The 23,019-nt window shown below is 41.7% G+C and overlaps 1 protein-coding gene across 1 annotated transcript in view; it reads right to left on the reverse strand.

The window, feature by feature from the left end:
• The window catches only part of AIRE (autoimmune regulator), a 45,323-nt gene that overhangs the window by 5,609 nt on the left and 16,695 nt on the right, over nt 1-23,019 (reverse strand). Inside the window, exons 5-11 of the mRNA XM_075863632.1 lie at nt 22,091-22,189; nt 20,233-20,330; nt 15,517-15,567; nt 15,264-15,379; nt 13,601-13,691; nt 12,618-12,691; nt 10,390-10,885 (exon numbers count right to left, since the gene is read on the reverse strand). Of these exons, the coding sequence (XP_075719747.1) occupies nt 10,390-10,885; nt 12,618-12,691; nt 13,601-13,691; nt 15,264-15,379; nt 15,517-15,567; nt 20,233-20,330; nt 22,091-22,189 (1,025 nt within the window). The remainder of the gene's footprint in view (nt 1-10,389; nt 10,886-12,617; nt 12,692-13,600; nt 13,692-15,263; nt 15,380-15,516; nt 15,568-20,232; nt 20,331-22,090; nt 22,190-23,019) is intronic.

The raw sequence follows: 23,019 nt of genomic DNA on the forward strand, positions 1-23,019 counted from the left end.
GATAGTAGCAATTTGTGAGGCCATCTGGACCTGGTGCTTTCTGCAAGGGAAGTGCTTTTACAATGTCTTCTATTTCCGACAGTTGTATCGGGGAATTTAGGGCCTCCAGCTGTCGTTTAGGAAGGATAGGTAGGTTTAATTTTGTTAGAAATTGGCTAATAGAAGTCACAGGGACAGATGAGGAATTTGACGACCCATCCAAATTGTAAAGACTAGAGTAAAATTCCATAAACTCATTGGCTATATCTCGGGGGTCATATATCTTGGACTGTGTAGATCTTCGATATAAAAAGGGGATCCTAGTCTTATATGATTTTGCCTTTAACCGTTGAGCCAGTAATCTGCCTGCTTTATTATTTTGTGAGTAGTACTGGGCCTTAATTCTGGTGAGGGATTTTTCATATTCATGTAGTAAACAATCTCTCAATTGTATTCGTAGATCTCTAAGTTGTGACACCTGTTCTGCGGATACTGAAGATTTGTTTAGATCTTCTAATGTACGGATGTTCTGCATGATATCTTGTATCTTTTTTTCCCTTTCTACCTTAGCTCTGTGTCCTAATTTAATGAATACTCCCCTGATTATGGCTTTATGAGCATTCCAAATTGTGAAGGGGCTAGTAACTGAACCCACATTTAACTGGAAGTATTCTTTTAAGGCCGATTCTATCTCAGTTCTATATTCCGTGTGGGCTAATAGGAAGGGATTACATCGCCATAAAGACGTATTGGATGCCACATAGGATTCTTCGATTTGAAGTGATATGGAGGCATGATCTGACCACTTAATAAGGTCAATGGTAGTGTTAGTAACAGTATGCAACAAGGACTTCTGTATCAAAAACATGTCTATGCGTGAATAGGTTGCATGTGCGGAGGAGAAAAATGTATAATCCCTCTCATTTTCATGGTGAATGCGCCATATGTCATATAACTCATTCATGTGTAAAAATCCGCCCAGGGGTTGGGAGGCCGATCTCTGCTCCGCTGTAGAGTCCAGAGCCTTATCGTGGATAGCATTAAAATCTCCACACATGACTAAATGACCTTGTTGAACTTTTTTAAGTTTCCGAAAAAATTTACCCAAGAACCGGATTTGATGCTGGTTAGGGGCATACACCACCCCCAGTGTGTACAGAGTGTTGTTCAAATTGCAGACATGTATGATAAATCTGCCATTTGGATCTACAATTGTCTCAATAGACTTATGAGCGACTGTGTCTTTAATTGCCAACATTACGCCTCGTTGTTTTTTAATGTGGTGTGATTGTATAATACACGGGAACTTATAATGTTTGAGTCTATGTGCATCCTTAGCAATGATGTGCGTTTCTTGCGCACACAATACATCTCCCCTAGATTGGATAGCCTCTTTCCACATATACGAGCGTTTATGAGGACTATTCAGTCCTTTGACATTTAAAGAAAGAAATTTAAGAACCATGAGGACTATAAATACCAGATATTACTACCATCATTACATCTGCATAAAAAGCTTTAGAAGATAATCGGTACCTAGATATGCTCTCTAAGAAAAGGTACACTTCGTTGGAATAGAGACCCTTCTTTGAATTCGCACCCATTACTCTGCGTACACAAAATCTTTCCGTTTTATACATCCTGCAATGCCCAGAAGAAAAAAAACAAACCTGTGAAACAATAACAAAGGAGAACAAAAGAAAATGGTAAAACATATACAGCCTCATCTGCTGTATCCATAGAAACGGGTACCCACTCACGGTTACACACCGAGAGGGTCAGAGAACTCTCAATGCACCATTTGAAGTAGCGAACAGAGTTCAATGCTTGGTGCGTCTTCCATGTGTCACGGTATGCCATTCTTGATGTATACGAGTCGATGATCCTCCATTATCTCCACTTTTCTCTGGTGCTGGAAGATTCCACCTCTGCAGTAATTTAGCACCTTCCTCCAGTGATGAAATAGAATGCATAGTCCCCTGGCGTAGAATCAGGATTTTGACCGGGAATCCCCAACGATATGCCACTTTTTGATCACGTAGTACGGTCGTAATGGGCGCAAGTTGCCTCCTCAAGCGTAGCGTAGCTGCAGATAGGTCCACATATAACTTCACATGTTGATACGGAGTTGGAAGATCTTTTGTTTTCCTTGCAATATCCATAAGATACTCCTTAATGTGGAAGAAATGTATTCTCGCCAGAACATCCCTCGGCGTTGTCTCTGGCAGATGCTTTGGCCGGGGGATTCTGTGAGCTCTATCTATAATCACATCATTCAGGGAGCACATAGGCATCATTGCTTTAATGAAGGATTGCAAATACTGTTGTATCTCCTGCTGTGTCACCTCCTCCGAGATTCCTCGAAATTTAATATTATTTCGCCTAGAGCGATCTTCCAGGTCATTGATTTTCATATGGATCTGCTCTATGTCTTCCGATAAAGCATTGTGCGAATCGACCAGATTATTATGAGAGGATGCAAAATCCGCCATTTTATTTTCCACATGATCAACTCTCACTTCTAGTTCATTAACTGTGGTGTGAATTGGTAAAAGAAGCTGTGCAAATTCTTTGTGCATGGATGCACTAAACGCTACCAACATGTCCCTCAGTAAAGTGCCAGAAGCTGGTGCATCAGTAGTGTGAAAACTCTGCAGCGTTGCATTGACATGTGCTGGGGAGGATCTCACCTCAGATAGTGAACCCGGCTGCTCCTGGAGCTTCTGCTTCTGTTGCACAGGAGCAAGAGCTTTATCATCAGCCCGCTCGGGGGAAGGGACGTGCCTGTTCTCAGAGTTTAAACTCCCCTCTCTCTCTGCATGCTGTCGATAGCAGCCAGCACTACTGTTTCCCTCCTCTGCTCCTACCTCTTGTGATGATTCCGGTTGCTCTTGTCTGGGCGAGGAGCACGACGGGGGAGATGTCCCAGAGTGAGAGGAAGATGGCGACCTGCCCGATTTCGCGCCTTTCACTCCCCGCTCTTTATCAAAGAAGAACTCCAGTTTCTCCTGCTTTTGATGCTGCCTCTTGCCACGGGTCATCATCAGGGATGAATCTGCTTCACTGGGGGAAGGTTTGTAGAAAGTGAAAGTAGCTTTATACGCTGTGTCAGTCGCTCGGTGCCGGAGCTCTCTGTTCAAGCTGCCATCAGTCTCGGCTGCCAAGCCACGCCCCCAATGGATCCGTTTTTAACTGCTGTCAATACATGTCACAACCATTAAAAACGGATCTGTGACATGGGGGCTCAAGAGGCAAGGAAACTCTTGGTTTCTTCGCTTGCTATCGGCCGCGCGATGACACATACTCACCGATGCAGCGCCGTCCTCTTCACGTGTGGCCTCTAGTCTCACGGGTTCTGCGAAGGCGACGAGATGACGTCATCGCGCCGCCTTCACAGAACCTGTGAAGACGAGAGGCCACACGTGAAGTAGACGGCGCTGCATTCTGGCGGAATTATAGGTCGGGTATTGTTACCCTCACTACAAGGGTAGTGTGGCGCTAGTACTGGGGGCATTGTTGTCAACTGTAGCGAATTTTTCGGGACTGTCCTGAATATACAGATACAGTCCCGGAAGATTACTACAGGGAGGGGGGGGGGTGTGGTGCTTTCTCCGGAGAGGTGTGTGGCATCATCTACAGGGGGGCTGTGTGCCATCATCTACAGGGGGTTTGTGTGCCATCATTTACAGGGTGTCTGTGTGCCATCATATACAGGCGGTCTGTGTGGCATCATATACAGGAGGTCTGTGTAAAAACCATGACAATGTTATTATTAGACAATGTTAATAGACAATGTTATTAGACAATGTTATTATTAGAAATGTTGACTTTACAAGCCGAACCCACCAGAATCACAATAAAGAATATTGGTCTGCCAGAGCCAACTGAGCAATTGAAAGCTCGCAGTGTTTTGGCTCAATGATATGAAAGTACAGTCAACAGTTGGGCATCCCATGATCCTAAAAATTGAGGCGCCTTGTTTAGTTACTCTCCAAAGAAATAAGGAATTGCAGGAACCCCCATTTTTACCTCATCAGTTCACTTAAAGGGAAGGTATAGCTTCGCAGACATTTTTTTGTTACTGTGTTCCAATGCATCTAAAACAAAGAACAATGCAAATAGTCTTTATTAGAGGTAGGGGATAGATGGATGGCAATATAACTGCAGAATCAGACTACACAGACTTTGTAGTCTGTTACCATGGATACACATACTGTAGGCCTGCAGACACAAAACTAGAGGACATTTTTGCTAAGTTGTTTCATTTTCCATTTAGATGCATTGGAGTAGTAAAAAAAACAGGTCATAAAAGTACTTTGCAGGACAATTTTTTGATTTTATTGCAACATATTTAAGAATAATTTCAGTCTGATGTCTTTATTAGGGATGGTAAATGTAAAACCGACTGTACACATAAATTCACTGCTGGCTGTATTAATGCATTGTACCATGTATTTCGTGATAAAAGTACTGCTCTTTGCAGTTTTTCACACATCTACCACATTGAAGGGTAGCACTTAATCTAGAATTCACATAGTTCAAGCGCCTTTTGTGGTTTACCAGTAGCTGGTAATATTCTGTTTACATTACAACCCTCTCTTCAATTCAAGTAATCTTTCTCCATAATAATATGATAAAGGCCCCGTGATAGGGCTGAAACTTTGCATTGACATGGATGATTTAATTGGAATTCTTTGGATTGCTATTTTTTTATTTGCTACATACATATATCAGGAATCCTCTTAGGTTATGTTCACACGGCTTATTTTCAGCCGTTTTTCAAGCCATAAACGACCCGAAAAATGGCTGAAAAAACGTAAGCTGAACACCTCCAAACATCTGCTCATTGATTTCAATAAGAAAAACTGTGTTTCGTTCCGACTGAGTGTTTTTTTATGCGGCCGTTTGGAAAAACGGCGCGTAAAAAAACGCCCCGTAAAAAGAAGTGCATGTCACTTCTTCAGACATTTTGGATCCATTTTTCATTGTGTCAATAGAAAAACAGCTTAAAAAACTGCCCACAAAAAACGCATCAAAAAACGCTTGATGCTTTAAAAACGGCTGAAAACAGCTCCGTATTTTACAGCCGTTTTTAGCTTAGCGTGTGAACATACCCGTAGAGGACTTGTCTCTATAGAGATAAATTGTTTCAGAATGAGGTCGCCTTGGCTGAACGCTGCGGGTCTGACTTCCAGCACCTCAGGAAAAAGAGGGGATCTTACTGGGGGAGGCATTGTCTGGCCAGACATTTGGGGCAAAGTAGCATTACATGGTGGCCATTCAAATATCTCTCTGGTCAATTAAAGGGGCCTTAAAAGTAATTTATAATATGGAGTTGTCCCGATGAGACAACCCCTTTAAAACAAAAATAAACTGATCACATGAAATGTACAATTTTTTTGGGGGCTATTGCTTAAGAGGATCTTAGATGTGTGTACATAACTATTAATATGGTTATTTTTGGGAGGGGTTAATAAAGTATATGTAAGTAACATTTGTGCTACCTGTGACTTAATTTGTTATTTTGAATGTTATATGAATGAAAAAATGTGCACCTGTATTTTTATTTTTATTTATTTTTTTCATTTTATTTCCTACTAGCTTTTATACCCAACATTGCTCGTGAGGTTGACTTACGGTATAGATAGAGTAAAAGCTCACTATTTAAATACCCAAAGTAGAAAGGCTGTGCAAAAGATAGGACATGTCCTGTTTTTGCTTTTTACGGACCGTGCTCCCATACTTTATATGGGAGCACGACCCGCATAATAATTATAGAGTATTATAAGTTAACTTACCTGCTGCTTCCTCCAGTCCGGCCTCCCGGGATGACGTTTCATCCCATGTGTCCGCTGCAGCCAATCACAGGCTGCAGCGGTCACATGGACTGCCGCGTCATCCAGGGAGGTCGGACTGGATGTCAGGAGGGACGCGTCACCAAGACAATGATACGTATGAACTTCTTTTACTTTCAATTGCTGCGGAAACTCTGCCCGAAAGGGCTGCCCCTTCTCTCTTTTCAATGTTATTGGAAGCACCATTAAATATCCTTAACACTATGATCACATGATCAAAAAAAAATTATTCCCTTTAGAAAATAAAAGTCCTAAGCCAGTGCTCCTAGACTAAACTACGAAGTGGTGGATGAGGGGCGGGAACTTCTGATTCATGCCCATTTGGCATCTTTTTTCCTCGCTCCTCATCTTTACCATTAGTCCCTCCATCGCTCATTGCTTCTCCATGCATTTTAGTCCCTCAATTATATGAGACAGGACAACTGTCCTGCCTCTGTAAACCCGCTGTGGCCAACATCGCAGTGCTGCTGTGTTAGCAATTCAGCGAGGAATGATGTACATTGCAGCCAATTATGGGCTGCCACGTCATCAATATTGAGTGGAGCCTGTCAGTGCAATCCGTTACCTGGGGAACGCGTGTCCAATCAAAAATAGCTATTCCCTGATTTTAAACCAATGAAAAATCGGGCTTCAAACAAACTTTAGAAAATATATATAAGATCATGCTGTACAACTAGGGATAGCTGTAACAAGGTACATCCCGAGTACAGGAAATCCTAGTGATGCCTCATTGGGACTTTGTGTGACAGTGACACTGGGTACAGAGATCCCAATCAAAACTGTGTATGTCTATGGGTATGATTATACCTAGCATTCATTGCCATGATGAAGTACAAGAGGATTAAAGGACATTAAGGCCTTGTTCACACAATGCAGATTGTTGCAGATTTTGCATGCATTTTTTCGAGCCAGAATGGGATCCATTCGTTTAAATCTATAAGGCCTTCCTTAAAATATTTCTTGTGTTAGAATTCTGTTCCTGGTTTTGGCTTAAAAAATACATTCAAAATCTAACTGCAGAAAATCTGATCTGTGTGAACAAGGCCTAAGACCCACTGCACGCAGTAGATTTTGAGCTTTCAGCTGAAACAACCCCATTCAGATGAATGGAACTGATTTTCAGTCACAGAAATTTCTGCAACAAAATCTGCCACGTGTGACTGCACCTAAAGTCCTTGTTCACACTGTGCAGATTTGCTGCAGATTTTGCTTGCATCTTTTAACCCGTTAGTGACCGGCCCATCGTGTTTCTACGTCGGTCACTAACGGGCCTTATTCCGATGCCATAGACTTTTTACGTCGCGGCATCGGAATAAGTTTACAGAGCAGGGAGCTGTCAAAACTCCCTGCTCTCAGCTGCTAGAGGCAGCTGAGGGCTGGGGGCGTCCCTGCTCTGCCGTGTGAGATCGATATTAGTATCGATCTCACACGTTTAACCCCTCAGATGCGGTGCTCAATAGCCTGCACCGCATCTGAGTGGTTTTGGAGAGAGGGAGGGAGCTCCCTCTCTCTCCCACCGACACCCGGCGATACGATCGCCGAGTGTCTGTGTCTGCGATGGCAGCCAGGGGCCTAATAAAGGCCCCCAAGTCTGCCTGTAGTGTATGCCTGCTAGGTCATGCCTCTGGCATGACCTAGCAGATGTCTGTCCGTTTTAAACGGACAGGCATAATACACTGCAATACAAAAGTATTGCAGTGTATTATAAATGCGATCGCAGAATCGCATATTATAGTCCCCTAATGGGACTAGTAAAAAAGTAAAAAAAAAGTTTAATAAAGTTAATTAAAAAAATAAATGTGAAAAAAAATGAAAAACCCAGCTTTTCCCCTTACACAATGCTTTACTATTAAAAAAACAAAATAAAGTTAAAAAGTTACACATATTTGGTATCGTCGCATCCGTAACGACCCCGACTATAAATCTATTACATTATTTAACCCGCACGGTGAACGCCGTAACCAAATTAATAAAAAACTATGGAAAAATTGCTGTTTTCTGTGAATACTGACTTTAAAAAAATGTGATAAAAAGTGATCAAAAAGTCGCATCTACTCCAAAATGGTACTCCAAAACTACAAGTCTTCCCGCAAAAAACAAGCCCTCATACAACCGCATCGGCGAAAAAATAAAAACGTTACGGCTCTTCAAATATGGAGACACAAAAACAAATAATTTAGAAAAAAAAGCGTTTTTACTGTGTAAAAGTAGTAAAACATACAAAAACTATACAAATTTGGTATCGTTGCAATCGTAACAACCCGCTGAATAAAGTTATTGTGTTATTTATACCACACGGTAAACGGCGTAGATTTAGGACACAAAAAATAGTGGCAAAATGTCAGATTTTTTTCTATTCCCCCCCCAAAAAAAGTTAATAAAAGTTAATCAATAAATAATATGTACCTAAAAATGGTGCTATTAAGAAATACAACTTGTCCCGCAAAAAACAAGACCTTATACAGCTATGTCGACGCAAAAATGAAAGAGTTATAGCTCTTGGAATGCGATGATTGAAAAACGTAAAAAATAGCTTGGTCATTAAGGTCCAAAATAGGCTGGTCATTAAGGGGTTAAGCCAAAACCAGAATTGGATCCAGGAGAGCAGACCTATATTTTATATATATTTCTTCTGTTTAGGCTCCGTTCCTGGTTTTGGCTTGAAAAAATACTGGCAAAATCTGCAACAAATCTGTACTGTGTGGACAAGGCCTAAGGGTGTGTTCACACATGGCATACTTGCATTGTATTTCCACGGTGTAAACATACTCTGCAGAAAACGTTTCAATTTATGCCTATGGGAAAAAAATTATGCAACATAAGAACTAGAGAAATCTGTTGCAGAATATTTTTTCCATAGGCATACATTATAGTTTTCTACAGCATATTTTTACTCTGACAAAATACAATGCAATTATGCTACGTGTGAGCACACCCTTAGATGTTAATGTTTGCATCTTAAGAGCATGGCCAGACGTAGCGGAATTGCTCTGGAATTCCGCTGCGGACACTCCGCAGCGGAAATCCGCAGCGGACCCGTTTCTCCATTGCCTTCCACAGCTTTGTGGTTGGGTTCGTTTGCACGTTGCGGACAGTTCCGCTGCGGACCATAGGCTGCGGTGCGGAATTTGGTGTCCGCAGCATACAATGGTTGTTGCGGACGTGTGGCGGACTGGTTGCGGACTCATTGCGGAATTTCTCCATTGACTTCATTGCGGAATTTTGAATCTCCATTGAAGTCCGCAGATGTTATGTAGATGTTATGTGTGCTGCGGAGCGTATTGTTTTTTTAACATGATATTTCTTCATTCTGTCTGGACCTATGTGTATTTCTAGGTCTACAGCCAGACTGAGGAAGTCAATGGGGCTCCCATAATTACGGGTGACTACTTGTGTGCACCCATAATTACGGGTGACTACGTGTGTGCACCCGTAACTACGGGAGCGTTGCTAGGCGACGTCAGTAAATAGTCACTGTCCAGGGTGCTGAAAGAGTTAAGCGATCGGCAGTAACTGTTTCAGCACCCTGGACAGTGACTACCGATCCCAATATACAGCAACCTGTAAAAAAAATAGAAGTTCATACTTACCGAGAACTCCCTGCTTCTTCCTCCAGTCCGGTTTCCCAGGATGACGTTTCAGTCTAAGTGACGGCTGCAGCCAATCACAGGCTGCAGCGGTCACATGGACTGCCGCGTCATCCAGGGAGGTTGGGCTGGATGTTGAAAGAGGGACGCGTCACCAAGACAACGGCCGGTAAGTATGAAATTCTTTTACTTTCACTAGGGCTGTCCCTTCTCTCTATCCTGCACTGATAGAGAGAAGGGAAGTACTTTCACCTCAATACGCAGCGGCTAGTCCGCATCAATTTAATGCCCATTTTGGGCAGATCCGCAACAGAATCTGCAACGCAAATTCTGTGCGGCATTGATGCGGACAGTTGCGGAAGAAATCTGCCACGTCTGGGCATGCCCTAAGGCCCTATTACACGGGCCAATGATCGGGCAAATGAGCATTCATATGAACGCTCGTTCCCGATCATTGCCCTGTTTAATAAGGGCAACGATCAGCCGATGAACAAGCAAATGTTCGTTCATCGGCTGATCTGATCTATTATGCAGAATTTTAAATTTTCGTTGTCGGCAGCACATCTACCTGTGTAAATAGGGACGAGCAATCGTAGTAACGAGCGCTCGTCCCTATACATATCCACTCATTGCTCCGTTTGATTGGAGCAAACGAGCGCCGATCAACGAGCTGTCGGGCCATGTAATAGTAACCTTAGTCACAGAGAAACAATGTCACATATAGTGATAAATGATGATTAACAAATGGGGAATTTTGTCATTTCAATATTTTGTCCATCATTTTATCTTGGATTGTGTTCCGTGGTCTGGTATTTAGAACTTCCCAAACACCAAGTAACCTAGTAATAGGTCGAATGCCTATGTAAATGTAGTCCAGCATCTTCCTGGCATAGACTTCCAGCACGTTATTGGGGGAAAATGCTGACTGCGACCACAATAAATCTGAATTCATCCAGTGAGGTACTCACCTTAGCCTCAGCCACTTCTGTCTGCAATGTTCCAGAGCCTGGCACCATATCTCCTCGAGCTGGCACAAATGGAAGACAAGGTTCTGTTCTAGGGGGCCTCTCAAACTGATGTACACCACTGGCCTCAGGGCAGGCTTCTTGTGGGAGGCTGCCCTCAGCCTGATGTAACTGTGATTGAACACTATTTGGATGGGGAATCTGAGGCCCCCCTGCATTGCAACTTTTAATATGGGATGGATATGCAGGAGTGTGAACCTTTTGGGAGTTCCTTACTGGGGGCCCATGAGGAAGCGGTGGGCAACTTTGTTGCAGAGGGGTTTGAGAGGGACATGGATGTGACAGTAAATGAGGCCCATGCTGGGGTTTAAGCAGGGGTTGATGGAAGCTCTGTGTCTGTAGCTGGGAGCAGTTTTGGGGTGTGGGACACATCTTAGGTTGGTCTGTTTGCCGATGTATCTGGTGCTGATCAGAGCAGAGCTGTGTGTTCTGTATTGCGCTACAAGAAAAATACTCAAAATTATTATTGACTAGAAAAAGTGAATGAATTTAAAGAGCCTTTTAATATGATAAAGAAGTAACCTTCAAATATTCATTCTTGCGTTATCCTCTTCTGTCGAATTGTAGAAAAATTCCCTCTTTTTTTTTTTTAGTTATACCCGTTTCTAGGAAATCCGTATAACAAGCAATATGGGTGCCATTACAGCTTCCACAAGGGGTTGTCACCCAATTTTTACAACTTGACGAAGATAATATGCCTGGTTATTTAGCAATTTTAGAGGAGGGTATGTGACACAGCATAACAAGGTATATTACTATTCAGCAGCCTTCGGCCCCATGCACACGACCGTGCCCGCAATCACGGCCCGCGATTGCGGGCACGGCCGGCCGCTGACTGACAGCCGCATTTTCGGGCCGTGCTCCCATACTTTGTATGGGAGCACGGCCCGCAAAATGCAAAAGAACGGACATGTTCCATAATTCCCGGAACATTTCCACGGCACGGACACCCTTCCGTAGTGCTACGGAAAGGTGTCCGCATTCAATGAAAGTGAATTGCGGTCCGCAAAAACAGAGTTTTTTTACAGTCGTGTGCATGGGGCCTTAGAAAGCTGATGCCATCCCCCTGTAATGGTTGCAATACTTGTCACACAGCTTTCCACGAAACCGGAATAACACAGAAATTTGACAACATTAAACCAAGTCATACCCTTTGATAAGGGTTCCCCTGCACATGAGAACTGCTGCAAAGAGCTGCTCTTGCTCTACAGGACTCAGTGTGACCAAGTATTGCATGATAGCCCATTGATTTCAATGGACACGGTGTAAGGCTACATTTCTCCTGAAGGCTAGCCGGACCTCCAATAATCAGCTCATTGCTGTTGAGCAAAATAAATTGTTCTGATTGGACAAACCCCTTTAGGGAGCGGTGTATATATTTTGTTATTTTAGTGTGAAATGCTTTTTGATACTGGTCCACTGGATAAAATCTGTGTTTTGTACTTAAAGGGGTATTCCCCGAATCGACAATTATCACCTATCCACAGGACATGTTCTAATTGTTTGATCGCTAGGGACCCACATGAATCGCGAGAAATGGAGTCCCAAACCCCCTGTTCCTCCTCACTGCTCGACCGCCGTTGGGGTTCCATCAGTGGGGCCCACAACAATCAGGCAATTATCACCTATCCTGTGGATAGGTTATAATTTTTAATGCAGGGAGTACCCCTTTAATGTGCCTCTCTTCATATCTCCTTTAGAATGTAAAAGTGCCCTTACACATTAGACAAAACTTGATCCAACCTGCTACTTTTGTCTCGATTATCCAACAATTAATGTGTATGGGGGCCACCCAACTCTCTACCAATGGCAGATGTTCGGGTAAAGAAGGATCGGTCAGGATTACAACATGCCCGATCCTTTGTTCCCACGGGAGGTAAGCTATTGTCAGAGGTTATTCCTATCTCCCCATTGACATAAAGATCCATGCTTGAGCAGGGTCCTTAGGATCATTGTCAAAAGATGTTTAATTAATTTCAATATTTGTCATTTTGTATATTTATTTCCTGATTGGATAGAACTATGGAATATGCTGACATTATATACTTTACATACTTGTTGTTTTGTATATTTTGTCCGTAGTTTGAGGTGTTGTGCACAATCCTCCTATTTAAAGCATAAAATGATATACCCCACATATGGAGGAAGTTCAGAGAGCGCTTAGTTTTTACCTGCATGACCCACCATTCTCTGGGAGAACATGACTGTCTTTGCTGCTTTCCATAGCAGAATTCTCTGAAGACTCCTGTGAAGACAGAACAAAAATGATGATTTTGACCTTTTTACTGACTTATTGGTTTCACAAAAAAGAACTATTGTATAGTTGGGGCTCAAGGATTAATTGATCATGATGTATGTGCATATGGGCTTCTTTAAGAAAATCAGTGGTCATTAGGGTAGGCTAGCTCTTAAGCACTGTGCCAATATCTGCATTGGGTGCAGGATATCCAGTGGTGTGCAGATAGCTCCCCCTTGTGTTGGCTGCAGACGGTTAGCATTTTATAATTTAGCGCTATGATTGTGTATAGGGAAGCAGAGGATTTGCAGCTGTGTGTAAAAAAAATACCACTCCAACCCTTATAAATATATTTTATGACATTATGGTAAAATTCATTTTAATAAAAAATGTACTTTTGGTGGAGCTCTCAGTGGGAGTGGGGACCATTCGGGGTTCTGTTTATGCCAATAATGAAATTTATTGCACTTTTTTTCTGGCTTGCTGAAGTTATTACTAATTAGATACCACAATTAAATTTTGATGAGCCCCTTATTGGTTCTTCTAAAGCAGAAGGAAAATGGTATCTATAAATAGTCACAAGTAACAACTTCATAGCATCAACATCAACATTCATGTGGGGGTGTCTGGGGGCATCTTGGTAGATCTGGCACTGTTCGCCCCATTTCTCATCTCAAAATTGCCTCTCAGATATGAAACAATAAAGTTTAGTTAGTTGAAATGAACTATGTATGAAGGCTTATAGAACAATAAATGTATAACTTTATTGTTTGCATTTATATATATATAGTTGTATTTAGAATTGTTGTTTTCAATAAAATATAAATGACCGTACAATACCATGAGTTACATAGTTTGTGTGGTTGAAAAAAGACATGTTTATTTAATCAAGGGATGTGACAAGCATGTGACACTTACAGTATTTATTGTAGCCTCTTGATCGATATGGTCTTTACGTTCATCCATCGGTAATCCAACTATCTTGCAAGAGTTACATCTCCATGTTCCACTTAAGAGACAGCAGACAGAAAAAAATAGAAAGTATTTCTTTACAAGTGTAAGGCTTGGTTCACACACACTATTTACGGACGTAATTCGGGCGTTTTAGCCCCGAATTACGTCCGAAAATGCGGCTCAATAGCCTCGGCAAACATCTGCCCATTCATTTGAATGGGTCTTACGATGTTCTGTTCCGACGGTCATTTTTTTTAAGCCCCGCTGTCAAAAGGCGGCGCGTAAAAATGACGCAGCGAAAAGCGGCTCAACATGCCATTACGCCTGAAATTACGGAGCTGTTTTCTCCTGAAAACAGCCCCGTAATTTCAGCCGTAACGGACGCTGCCATGTGAACATACCCTAACCGAGGAGGATGGACATATTATTTTAAGTCTGGGCTACATGGAGACTTTCTTAGCTGCAGTCCACAAGATTGCATACAAATCAATGCATTCCTGTGGACAGCAGTTTCACTCTATGGTTAAAGTCCACAAGTTGCGCTACAAAAAGTTTCCAAGTAGCCTAGGACTTAAAGAGTTTTTTTTTTTTTTTTGTAATTAAAGCTTATTCAACGTCAATTCTGCAACTTTCTAATATGCTTTGAGTTACAATCCTTATCCAAATCTTTGCTTGCCGTCAGTGAATGGAAACATTAAAGCTTAAAATGGGTCTGTTTTTTTCCATTTATTTTTGCTTCCAGAAACAGCGCCAGATTTGTCCATAGGATGGGTCTGGGTATTGCTGCTCATCCTTATTCAAGTGAATGAGGCAGAACTACAATACCAGACACATCCTATGAACACACTGATTTTGAGGGGGAAAAAAAGCAGTCCATTTTTTCTAATTCTGGAGAACGCCTTTAAATCCAGAGACTGAAAATTTGTCCTGATCAAGTCCTTCTGACACAGGTGCAGGGCTTGTTAGATGTACCAGGGCTCTCTCATTTAATAAGCCATGCACATGTGTCTGACGGTTATGATCAGGGCAGGTTTTCAGCCTGTAGATCAGTGTCCAGAGGTTGTGGAACTAAAACTCCCAGCAAATCCTTGCAGCCCCAACTGTCAGAACCACTGACCACTGCTGAGGATGTTAACTAGAATATTTTCATTCAGTGACAGCAAGTAGAGATCCTAAAAATAGTGAAGAATTGAAACAAAAAGTATATAAGAAAGGTGCATTTCTCATTATACCAGAAAACCCATGTAATTCTAGAATAACATATGCCGTTTTTATGGAAGGTTTTGGTGCAGTTTTTTGTGCCATAACCAGGAGTGGATCCAAAAGGAAGGAAAGATATAAAGAAAAGATTGACATTTCTCCTCTCTTTTGTGGCCACTTGTTTAGCTCTGTTTGTGTGATCCCGGCCTGAATGCTTTGGGACATCATGGGATGCCTACAGGATCCCGCAGTATTTTTCTGAACTTGGCATTATCTAGGTGGAAAGTACACAGCAATGCCGCCATGTGATACCATGTATAAGAAGGCATTTGGTTCTGTATTGCTTTTTAAAGTTTGGGTTCTTTATATAGAACAGGGGAAATATTGCAAAAAAAAAACCACATAAACATGACTATAAGCAACAAACCTTGGGATAAAAGTAAGTGGAGGTGCCAAACATGATAGGTGAAAAGACCGGGGACACCCATCGCAGCATAATAACTCCCCACCATCCCGACACACTGAGCACTCATCATCATTACTCTGGAAGAGACAGCAGACAGGTATTACTGTAAGTGTGAGAAATACAAAGTAATAAAATCCTAACATACAGAGGAAAGTTGACATTTGCCACATGTGACTGAAGTACGATATAAGTAAAGTAATGATGTTACACAGACCTGATGATGTGACCACCCTGGAGAAGGGAGAGCCGGAGCAGCAATGCCAGTCTGAAAAATGGAAGAAAGAAGACTAATTCAATTCCAACTGCTAGCCATAATGGATTAGTGGTTGTATGAGAAATTTTACATTTATGACACTTTCCTGTCCTTTTAGACCAGGATCACACACACAGTTTTGATGCAGTTCTTTGCTCAGTTTTTTTTAGCCAAAGCCAGAAGTGGATCTAAAACGAAGGAAAAGTATAACGTAAAGACTGATGCATCTCATTTCTTTTGTGTCCACTCTTGTGTTTAGCTTAAAAAACTGAGCTAAAAACTATGTAAAAAATGCATGTGTGATCCTGGTCTAAGGCTGAACCACACAACCTATTTTCAGACGTATTGGAGGCATTTTACGCCTCGAATTACGTCTGAAGAAACGCCTCCAATACGTCGGCAAACATCTGCCCATTATTTTCAATGGGTCTTACGATGTACTGTACCGACGACCTGCTATTTTACGCGTCGCTGTCAAAAGACGGCGCGTAAAATAACAGCCTCGTCAAAGAAGTGCAGGACACTTCTTGGAACGTAATTGGAGCCGTTTTTCATTGACTTCAATGAAGAACAGCTCCAAATTACGTCCGTAAAAGACGCGGCGAAAAACGCCAGTATATGCAATTACGTCTGAAATTCAGGAGCTGTTTTCTCCTGAAAACAGCTCCGTAATTTCAGACGTAATTGCAGTTATCGTGTGCACATACCCTTAGAGTAATTCAGTCATAAAAAAGGAGTATAGGCTGGTGCACTAATGGAGAAGATGTTGTCTACTTGTCTTCATTGGCAGAAGCTTACACCCAGGATCAGTTGGGTCCCACCAGATGGACCTCAAGCGATTATATTTTTATGACATGTCTAAGGCTGCGTTCACATCTGCGTCAGGGCTGTTTCTGACGTACCATCAGAGCTTTCCATCGGAACGGAGCCCTGACTGACACAAACGGAAACCAGAGGTTTCCATTTCCATCACCATTGATTTTAATGGTGACGGATCCGGTGCCAATGGTTTCCGTTTGTCTCCATTGTGCAGTGGTTCCGTCGCTTTACGGTATCAATAGCATAGTCGACTATGATATCGATTCCGTCAAAATGACGGAAACCTCTGCGCAACGGAGACAAGCTGAAACAATTGGCACTGGATCCGTCACCATTGAAATCAATGGTGATGGAAACAAAAACCTTTGGTTTCCGTTTGTGTCAGTCAGGGCTCCAATCCGACTGAAAATTTTGTCGGAACGGAGCCCTGACACAGATGTGAACACAGCCTAACTGACATTTTTAAAAAAGTATTTTATTGGAAAAAGCTTGGACACCCACCAATCAAAACTTCTGACATGTCACTATGACATGTCAGAAGTTTGTTAAATGTTTAACCCGTTAGTGACCGGCCCATCGTGTTTCTACGTCGGTCACTAACGGGCCTTATTCCGATGCCATAGACTTTGTACGTCGCGGCATCGGAATAAGTTTACAGAGCAGGGAACTGTCAGATCTCCCTGCTCTCAGCTGCTAGAGGCAGCTGAGGGCTGGGAGCGTCCCTGCTCTGCCGTGTGAGATCAATATAAGTATCGATCTCACACGTTTAACCCCTCAGATGCGGTGCTCAATAGCGAGCACCGCATCAGAGTGGTTTTGGAGAGAGGGAGGGAGCTCCCTCTCTCCCCCACCGACACCCGGCGATACGATCGCCGAGTGTCTGTGTCTCTAATGGCAGCCGGGGGTCTAATAAAGGCCCCCAGGTCTGCCTGGAGTGAATGCCTGCTAGATCATGCCGGAGGCATGACCTAGCAGATGCCTGTCCGTGTTAAACGGCCAGGCAGTAATACACTGCAATACAAAAGTATTGCAGTGTATTATAAATGCGATCGCAGAATCGCATATTATAGTCCCCTAGAGGGACTAGAAAAAAGTGAAAAAAAAGTTTAATAAAGTTAATTTAAAAAAAAATGTGAAAAAAAATGAAAAACCCAGCTTTTCCCCTTACAAAATGCTTTACTATTAAAAAAACAAAATAAAGTTAAAAAGTTACACATATTTGGTATCGCCGCGTCCGTAACGACCCCGACTATAAATTTATTACATTATTTAACCCGCACGGTGAACGTCGTAAATTTTTTTTTATAAAAAACTATGGAAAAATTGCTGTTTTCTGTGAATACTGACTTTAAAAAAATGTGATAAAAAGTGATCAAAAAGTCGCATCTACTCCAAAATGGTACCAATAAAAACTACAAGTCTTCCCGCAAAAAAAAAGCCCTCATACAACCGCATCGGCGAAAAAATAAAAACGTTACGGCTCTTCAAATATGGAGACACAAAAACAAATAATTTTGAAAAAAAAGCGTTTTTACTGTGTAAAAGTAGTAAAACATACAAAAACTATACAAATTTGGTATCGTTGCAATCGTAACAACCCGCTGAATAAAGTTATTGTGTTATTTATACCACACGGTAAACGGCGTAGATTTAGGACGCAAGAAAGAGGGGAGAAATGTCTGATTTCTTTCTATTCCCCCCCCAAAAAAGTTAATAAAAGCTAATCAATAAATAATATGTACCTAAAAATGGTGCTATTAAAAAATACAACTTGTCCCGCAAAAAACAAGACCTTATACAGCTATGTCGACGCAAAAATAAAAACGTTATAGCTCTTGGAATGCGACGATTGAAAGACGTAAAAAATAGCTTGGTCATTAAGGTCCAAAATAGGCGGTCATTAAGGGGTTAATTACCCTTTAAATGAGAGACTTTTACCAGGGATTGGCAACCTTTTTTATATGGTAGGCCGATAAAAACAAATAAATCAAAGATCAAGTACTCAGTGTGCCGTCCTAAGGGTATGTTCACACGCCCTATTTACGGACGTAATTCAGGCGTTTTACATGCATGTCACTTCTTGGGACGTAATTGGAGCCGTTTTTCATTGACTCCATTGAAAAACAGCTCCAATTACGTCCGTAATGGACGCCGCGAAAAACGCCTGCACTTGCAAAAACGTCTGAAATTCAGGAGCTATTTTCGTCTGAAAACAGCTCCGTAATTTCAGACGTATTTTACGTTTGTGTGTAAACATACCCTTAGGAAGCGCCACTCTGCCCCTGTGTCTCCCCACTCTACCCCTGTGTCTCCCCGCTCTGCCCCTGTGTCTCTCTGCTCTCCCCTGTGTCTCTCCTCTCTTCTCCTGTGTCTCTCTGCTTTCCCACTGTGTCTCTCCTCTCTTCCTCTGTGTCTCCCCTCTCTTCCTGTGTCTCTCTTCTCTGCCCATGTCTTTCCGCTCTGCGCTCTCCTCGTGTCTCCCTGCTCTACCACTATGTTTCTCCGCTCTGACCCTGTGTTTCCCCAATCTGCCCCTGTGTCTCCCTGCTCTACCCTGTGTCTCCACGCTCTCCCCCTGTGTCTCCTCACACTTCCCTTGTGTCTCTCCGCTTTCCCCCTGTGTCTTCTCTCTTCCCCTGGGTCTCCCCTCTCTTCCCCTGGGTCTCCCCTCTCTTCCCCTGGGTCTCCCCTCTCTTTCCCTGTGTCTCCCCACTCTTCCCCCGTGTCTCCCCGCTCTTCCCCTGTGTCTCTCCGCTCTCCCCCTCTGTCTCCCCGCTCTTCCACTGTGCTTCTCGTGCTCTGACCCATGTCTCTCCGCTCTGACCCTGTTTCTCCCCGCTCTGACCTTGTGTTTCTCCGGTCTGACCCTGTCTCCCCGCTCTGACCCGGTCACCGCACTCTGACCCTGTCTCCCTGCTCTGCCCCTGTGTCTTTTAGGTTTAAACATACAACCGCAAATAAAGGACATTATAACCAATTCCTTTCCATTTAAATGGCACGATCAATCTATCCCATATCTAGGTATAGAACTAAACTCGTCAATCAAGGCCTTGATTGATAAGAACTTTAAACCTCTAATTGTTCAACTTCAGAAAGATTTAGATCATATGAGTAAATATGAATCATCCTGGTGTGGTAGAATTGCGTGATATAAAAAGATGACCTTACCTGTTATACTATATAAATTACGAACAATTCCCATTCTTATCCCCCTCCTTATAATAAACCAACTACATAAAGAAATGTCTAACTTTATCTGATCGGACAAAAAACCAAGGATAGCTTTAAAAACGATGTCGCAACATAAATCTGATGGAGGTTTTATTGTTCCGAATCTGAAGTTATATCACCATGCTGCCATACTAGACCAACTCAAAGAATGGTGGCTCCCTCATTCTGATAAGAAATGGGTAGACATAGAAAAAGCTTACCTAGGAGTAGATAACTTAAAAAATATATTGTACGCAAAAGCCATTAAATATAGGCCAGAACACGGCTCCACATCTACAGTACATGCTACTTTACAAATTTGGAACAATTTTACTAAATATAAACATCTTGATATGCCTACCAAAATCCCATTTCAAATCTTGAACGACTTTCTTCCAGATCTAGACATAAACAGCTGGATAAACGCAGGCTTAACATATAAAATAATCTCTGTTGCTTCTCTGACTTATCATTCAGATACAAACTAGATAGAACTCAATTCTACAAATTTCTGCAGATAAGAACTATTATGAGAGAAATTCCATATCCATTACTCTCCCTACATATGACAGCTTCTACATACTTAAATCTATATTCTTTTACGTGACTTTCTGAATGGTCACATATGTGTAAGTTCTGTGTACTTACATTACTGATGAATAACTTTGGCCGCAGAGTCAATTTCAGGGGTTGATCACTGTTTCGCTCTGTGCTTTCCACCTCAATTTCCTTCTGTTTGGACCTATCTGTAAAATTATTTGTTTTTATCATTGTGCTAAAATACATGAATAACACCAACACTTATACCCATCTTTTATATCGCTTTCATACTATGCAGGTCAATGTTGTGTTAGATAATACACAATACATACCAACGTACAACACACACAAACATGCGCCCTGCCGCTCCATGCAAACGCTTTGTCACTGATGGAGTTTCTGTCAGTGCCATAAACTTTGAATGGAACGGCAGGGCGCATGCTCGCCTACCACTAGATTCAACTCTTCCTAGCAGTGGGCTTGCGGCTGGGGAGAGCGGGGGACATGTGACCCCTGTAATGGCAATTGGTAGTGTCCCAGCAGTTGGACCCCCACTAATCTATTAGTTATCACCTATCCAGTAGATAGACGATAACTTGTAGTAGCCAGAATACCCTTTTAAGAATTTACCTTAGAATCCAGCACCCTACACACATGCCGATTTGGGCACTAGGGTATTTTAAAGCAGCGGCCTGATGTTACACTGCAGTGAATGTAGTGAACCCTACATACACTGCAGCTGGTTTATAGGACAGGTCTCTTTAGTAATTTTTCTGTGGGGGAACTGAAAAATAAAACCAAGCAACTCATCCATTGTTTTTGGGGATTTTTTTTTTCACTATTACAATTGCTGTGATAAAAAAATATGTATATTTTTTATATTTTAGTAATTTTGCACAATAAAAGCATGCTTTGTGGAAAAAAAATATTTTGGATTTGCCCCCATCACTTAATTTATTTTATTTTTCCATCGAATTAGCTTTATAAGGGCTTGTTTTTTGCAGGTTGAGTTGTAGTTTTTAATTGCGCCATTTCAGGGTTCATAAAAATTATTAATTGAGTGTAATAAAAAAAAGAGGAGAGTTAATAGGGAAAAAAAATTCTGCAATTTTTTGGGGGGATTTTTTTCAATTAAATTTGCCGTGCAGGATGAATAATTAGGTTATCTTTATTCTACGGGTCATTATGATTATGGCAATACCAAATATGTATTTTTGCTTTCTGGTTTATAATTTCATTGCAGAAATTTACTGCGACTGAAAATCAATTCCATTTAGAAGAATTGAACCGATTTTCAGTCACACAAAATTTATTTAACAAAATCTGCCGCTTGTAACGGCACTTTCATAGATACTTACTATTTTAGGATAAACTCACATGCGCCAGATTTTTATGCAGAAATGTATGCAACTTAAAATCAGTTCCTATCATCTGAATGGAACTTGCAGAAATCCATACACCTGCTGCAGAAACAACGATTCAGATATATAAAACTAATTTTCAATCACAGAAATTTCTGCAACAAAACGCGCGTGAATCCACTTTTACGGTGCAGGGCGAGAAGAGATTAAAGGATTTGTCTCATGAAAACAACTAATTTCAATATACCCTATCAGAGTATATGTACATCATACAGGGGACCTCTAAGTAAGAACAGTCCTCGCTATGGCGGACGTGGCCCATCCATGTATTATATGGTTTGCCATTCATTTGAATGTCTGGCATGTCAAATATGGCCGTTCTTTTTTTCTAAAGCGATGGTACAATGGCAAAATTCTGTAGCGAAATCTGGACTGAAGCAATAACAATTAGCTTTCATCAGAAATGTACTTTTATCTACCTTCTAATCAAGTTTATAAACTCAAGATATCATGGATCTACTTTTTTCTTCCTTCTTACCCTCTTCAACAGAACTTCCATAGTAATACAAAAAAACTGGTATACTATAGAAAGAAGATTGTCCTACCCGTGTTGGTCTTCCTATCTGTAGTCACTGGTTTGCTTATAGTGAAGACTGCAGCTTTCCCCTCAGCATCACCCACAGAGTTTTGGACTTTTTGTGGTGCTTCGAATAAAATGAAATAAAACCAAATTTATGGCAATAGGTCTATATTATTATCAGTACATGATATTCACAAAATGTTCACAATGTGGGACCCAGAGCCTGAGGGGAAGCTGCATGACACAGGTATTCATAGAATACAAAGAGAGAATCCCTGTGTCATGCTCCGCCCCCTCAGGCACTGCAACAGACATAACACAGTGTATCCGTTCTGTCTGGAATGTTCCTTTAAGTAACTTATTAAAAGTCTTGCAACTTTCTAATATATTTTGGGGGGAATTAATAGAAACTGGCGCTTCATACACTGGTCTTAATATTAAGAGCGCTGGAGTAAACTGCACCTTATTTATTGAAAGGAGCATACCCCTTAATAAATTAGGCACATCTATAGCTGTCTGTGTGCCAGAAAGGGATATCTACGACCTGGCATATATTTCAACAATATTTATGTAAATTATAGTGAATTTGTCGGGCAATACTAATGCTAAGTCTCACCCACTTTTCAAAAGTTGGAGAGGCGGCATAAAACAGCAAAAAAGTCGAAAATTATTGTGGAAATATGCCGTGTGCCATAATTTGCGACTTTTGACGGCATAATACTGGCATTTAGCCATTAATAAATCCGCCCTCTGTGTGACTATCCCTCATTATTTTCAAGATGTCGCCTTGCTGTTACTAAATGGAAACATTCATTGTCTACATTCAGAGGCTGACTAAGGGAAGGCCTCATGGGGCGACATGGTGCGCTGTTTCACACAGTTGTTAAATTGCTTGTTAATGACTATGCGCTGTTGAGGGTAAAACTGTGGTTTACCTGCAAAATTGTGTGGGCA

This window comes from Rhinoderma darwinii, chromosome 4 (assembly GCF_050947455.1).
Source record: "Rhinoderma darwinii isolate aRhiDar2 chromosome 4, aRhiDar2.hap1, whole genome shotgun sequence".
Lineage (NCBI taxonomy): Eukaryota > Metazoa > Chordata > Amphibia > Anura > Rhinodermatidae > Rhinoderma > Rhinoderma darwinii.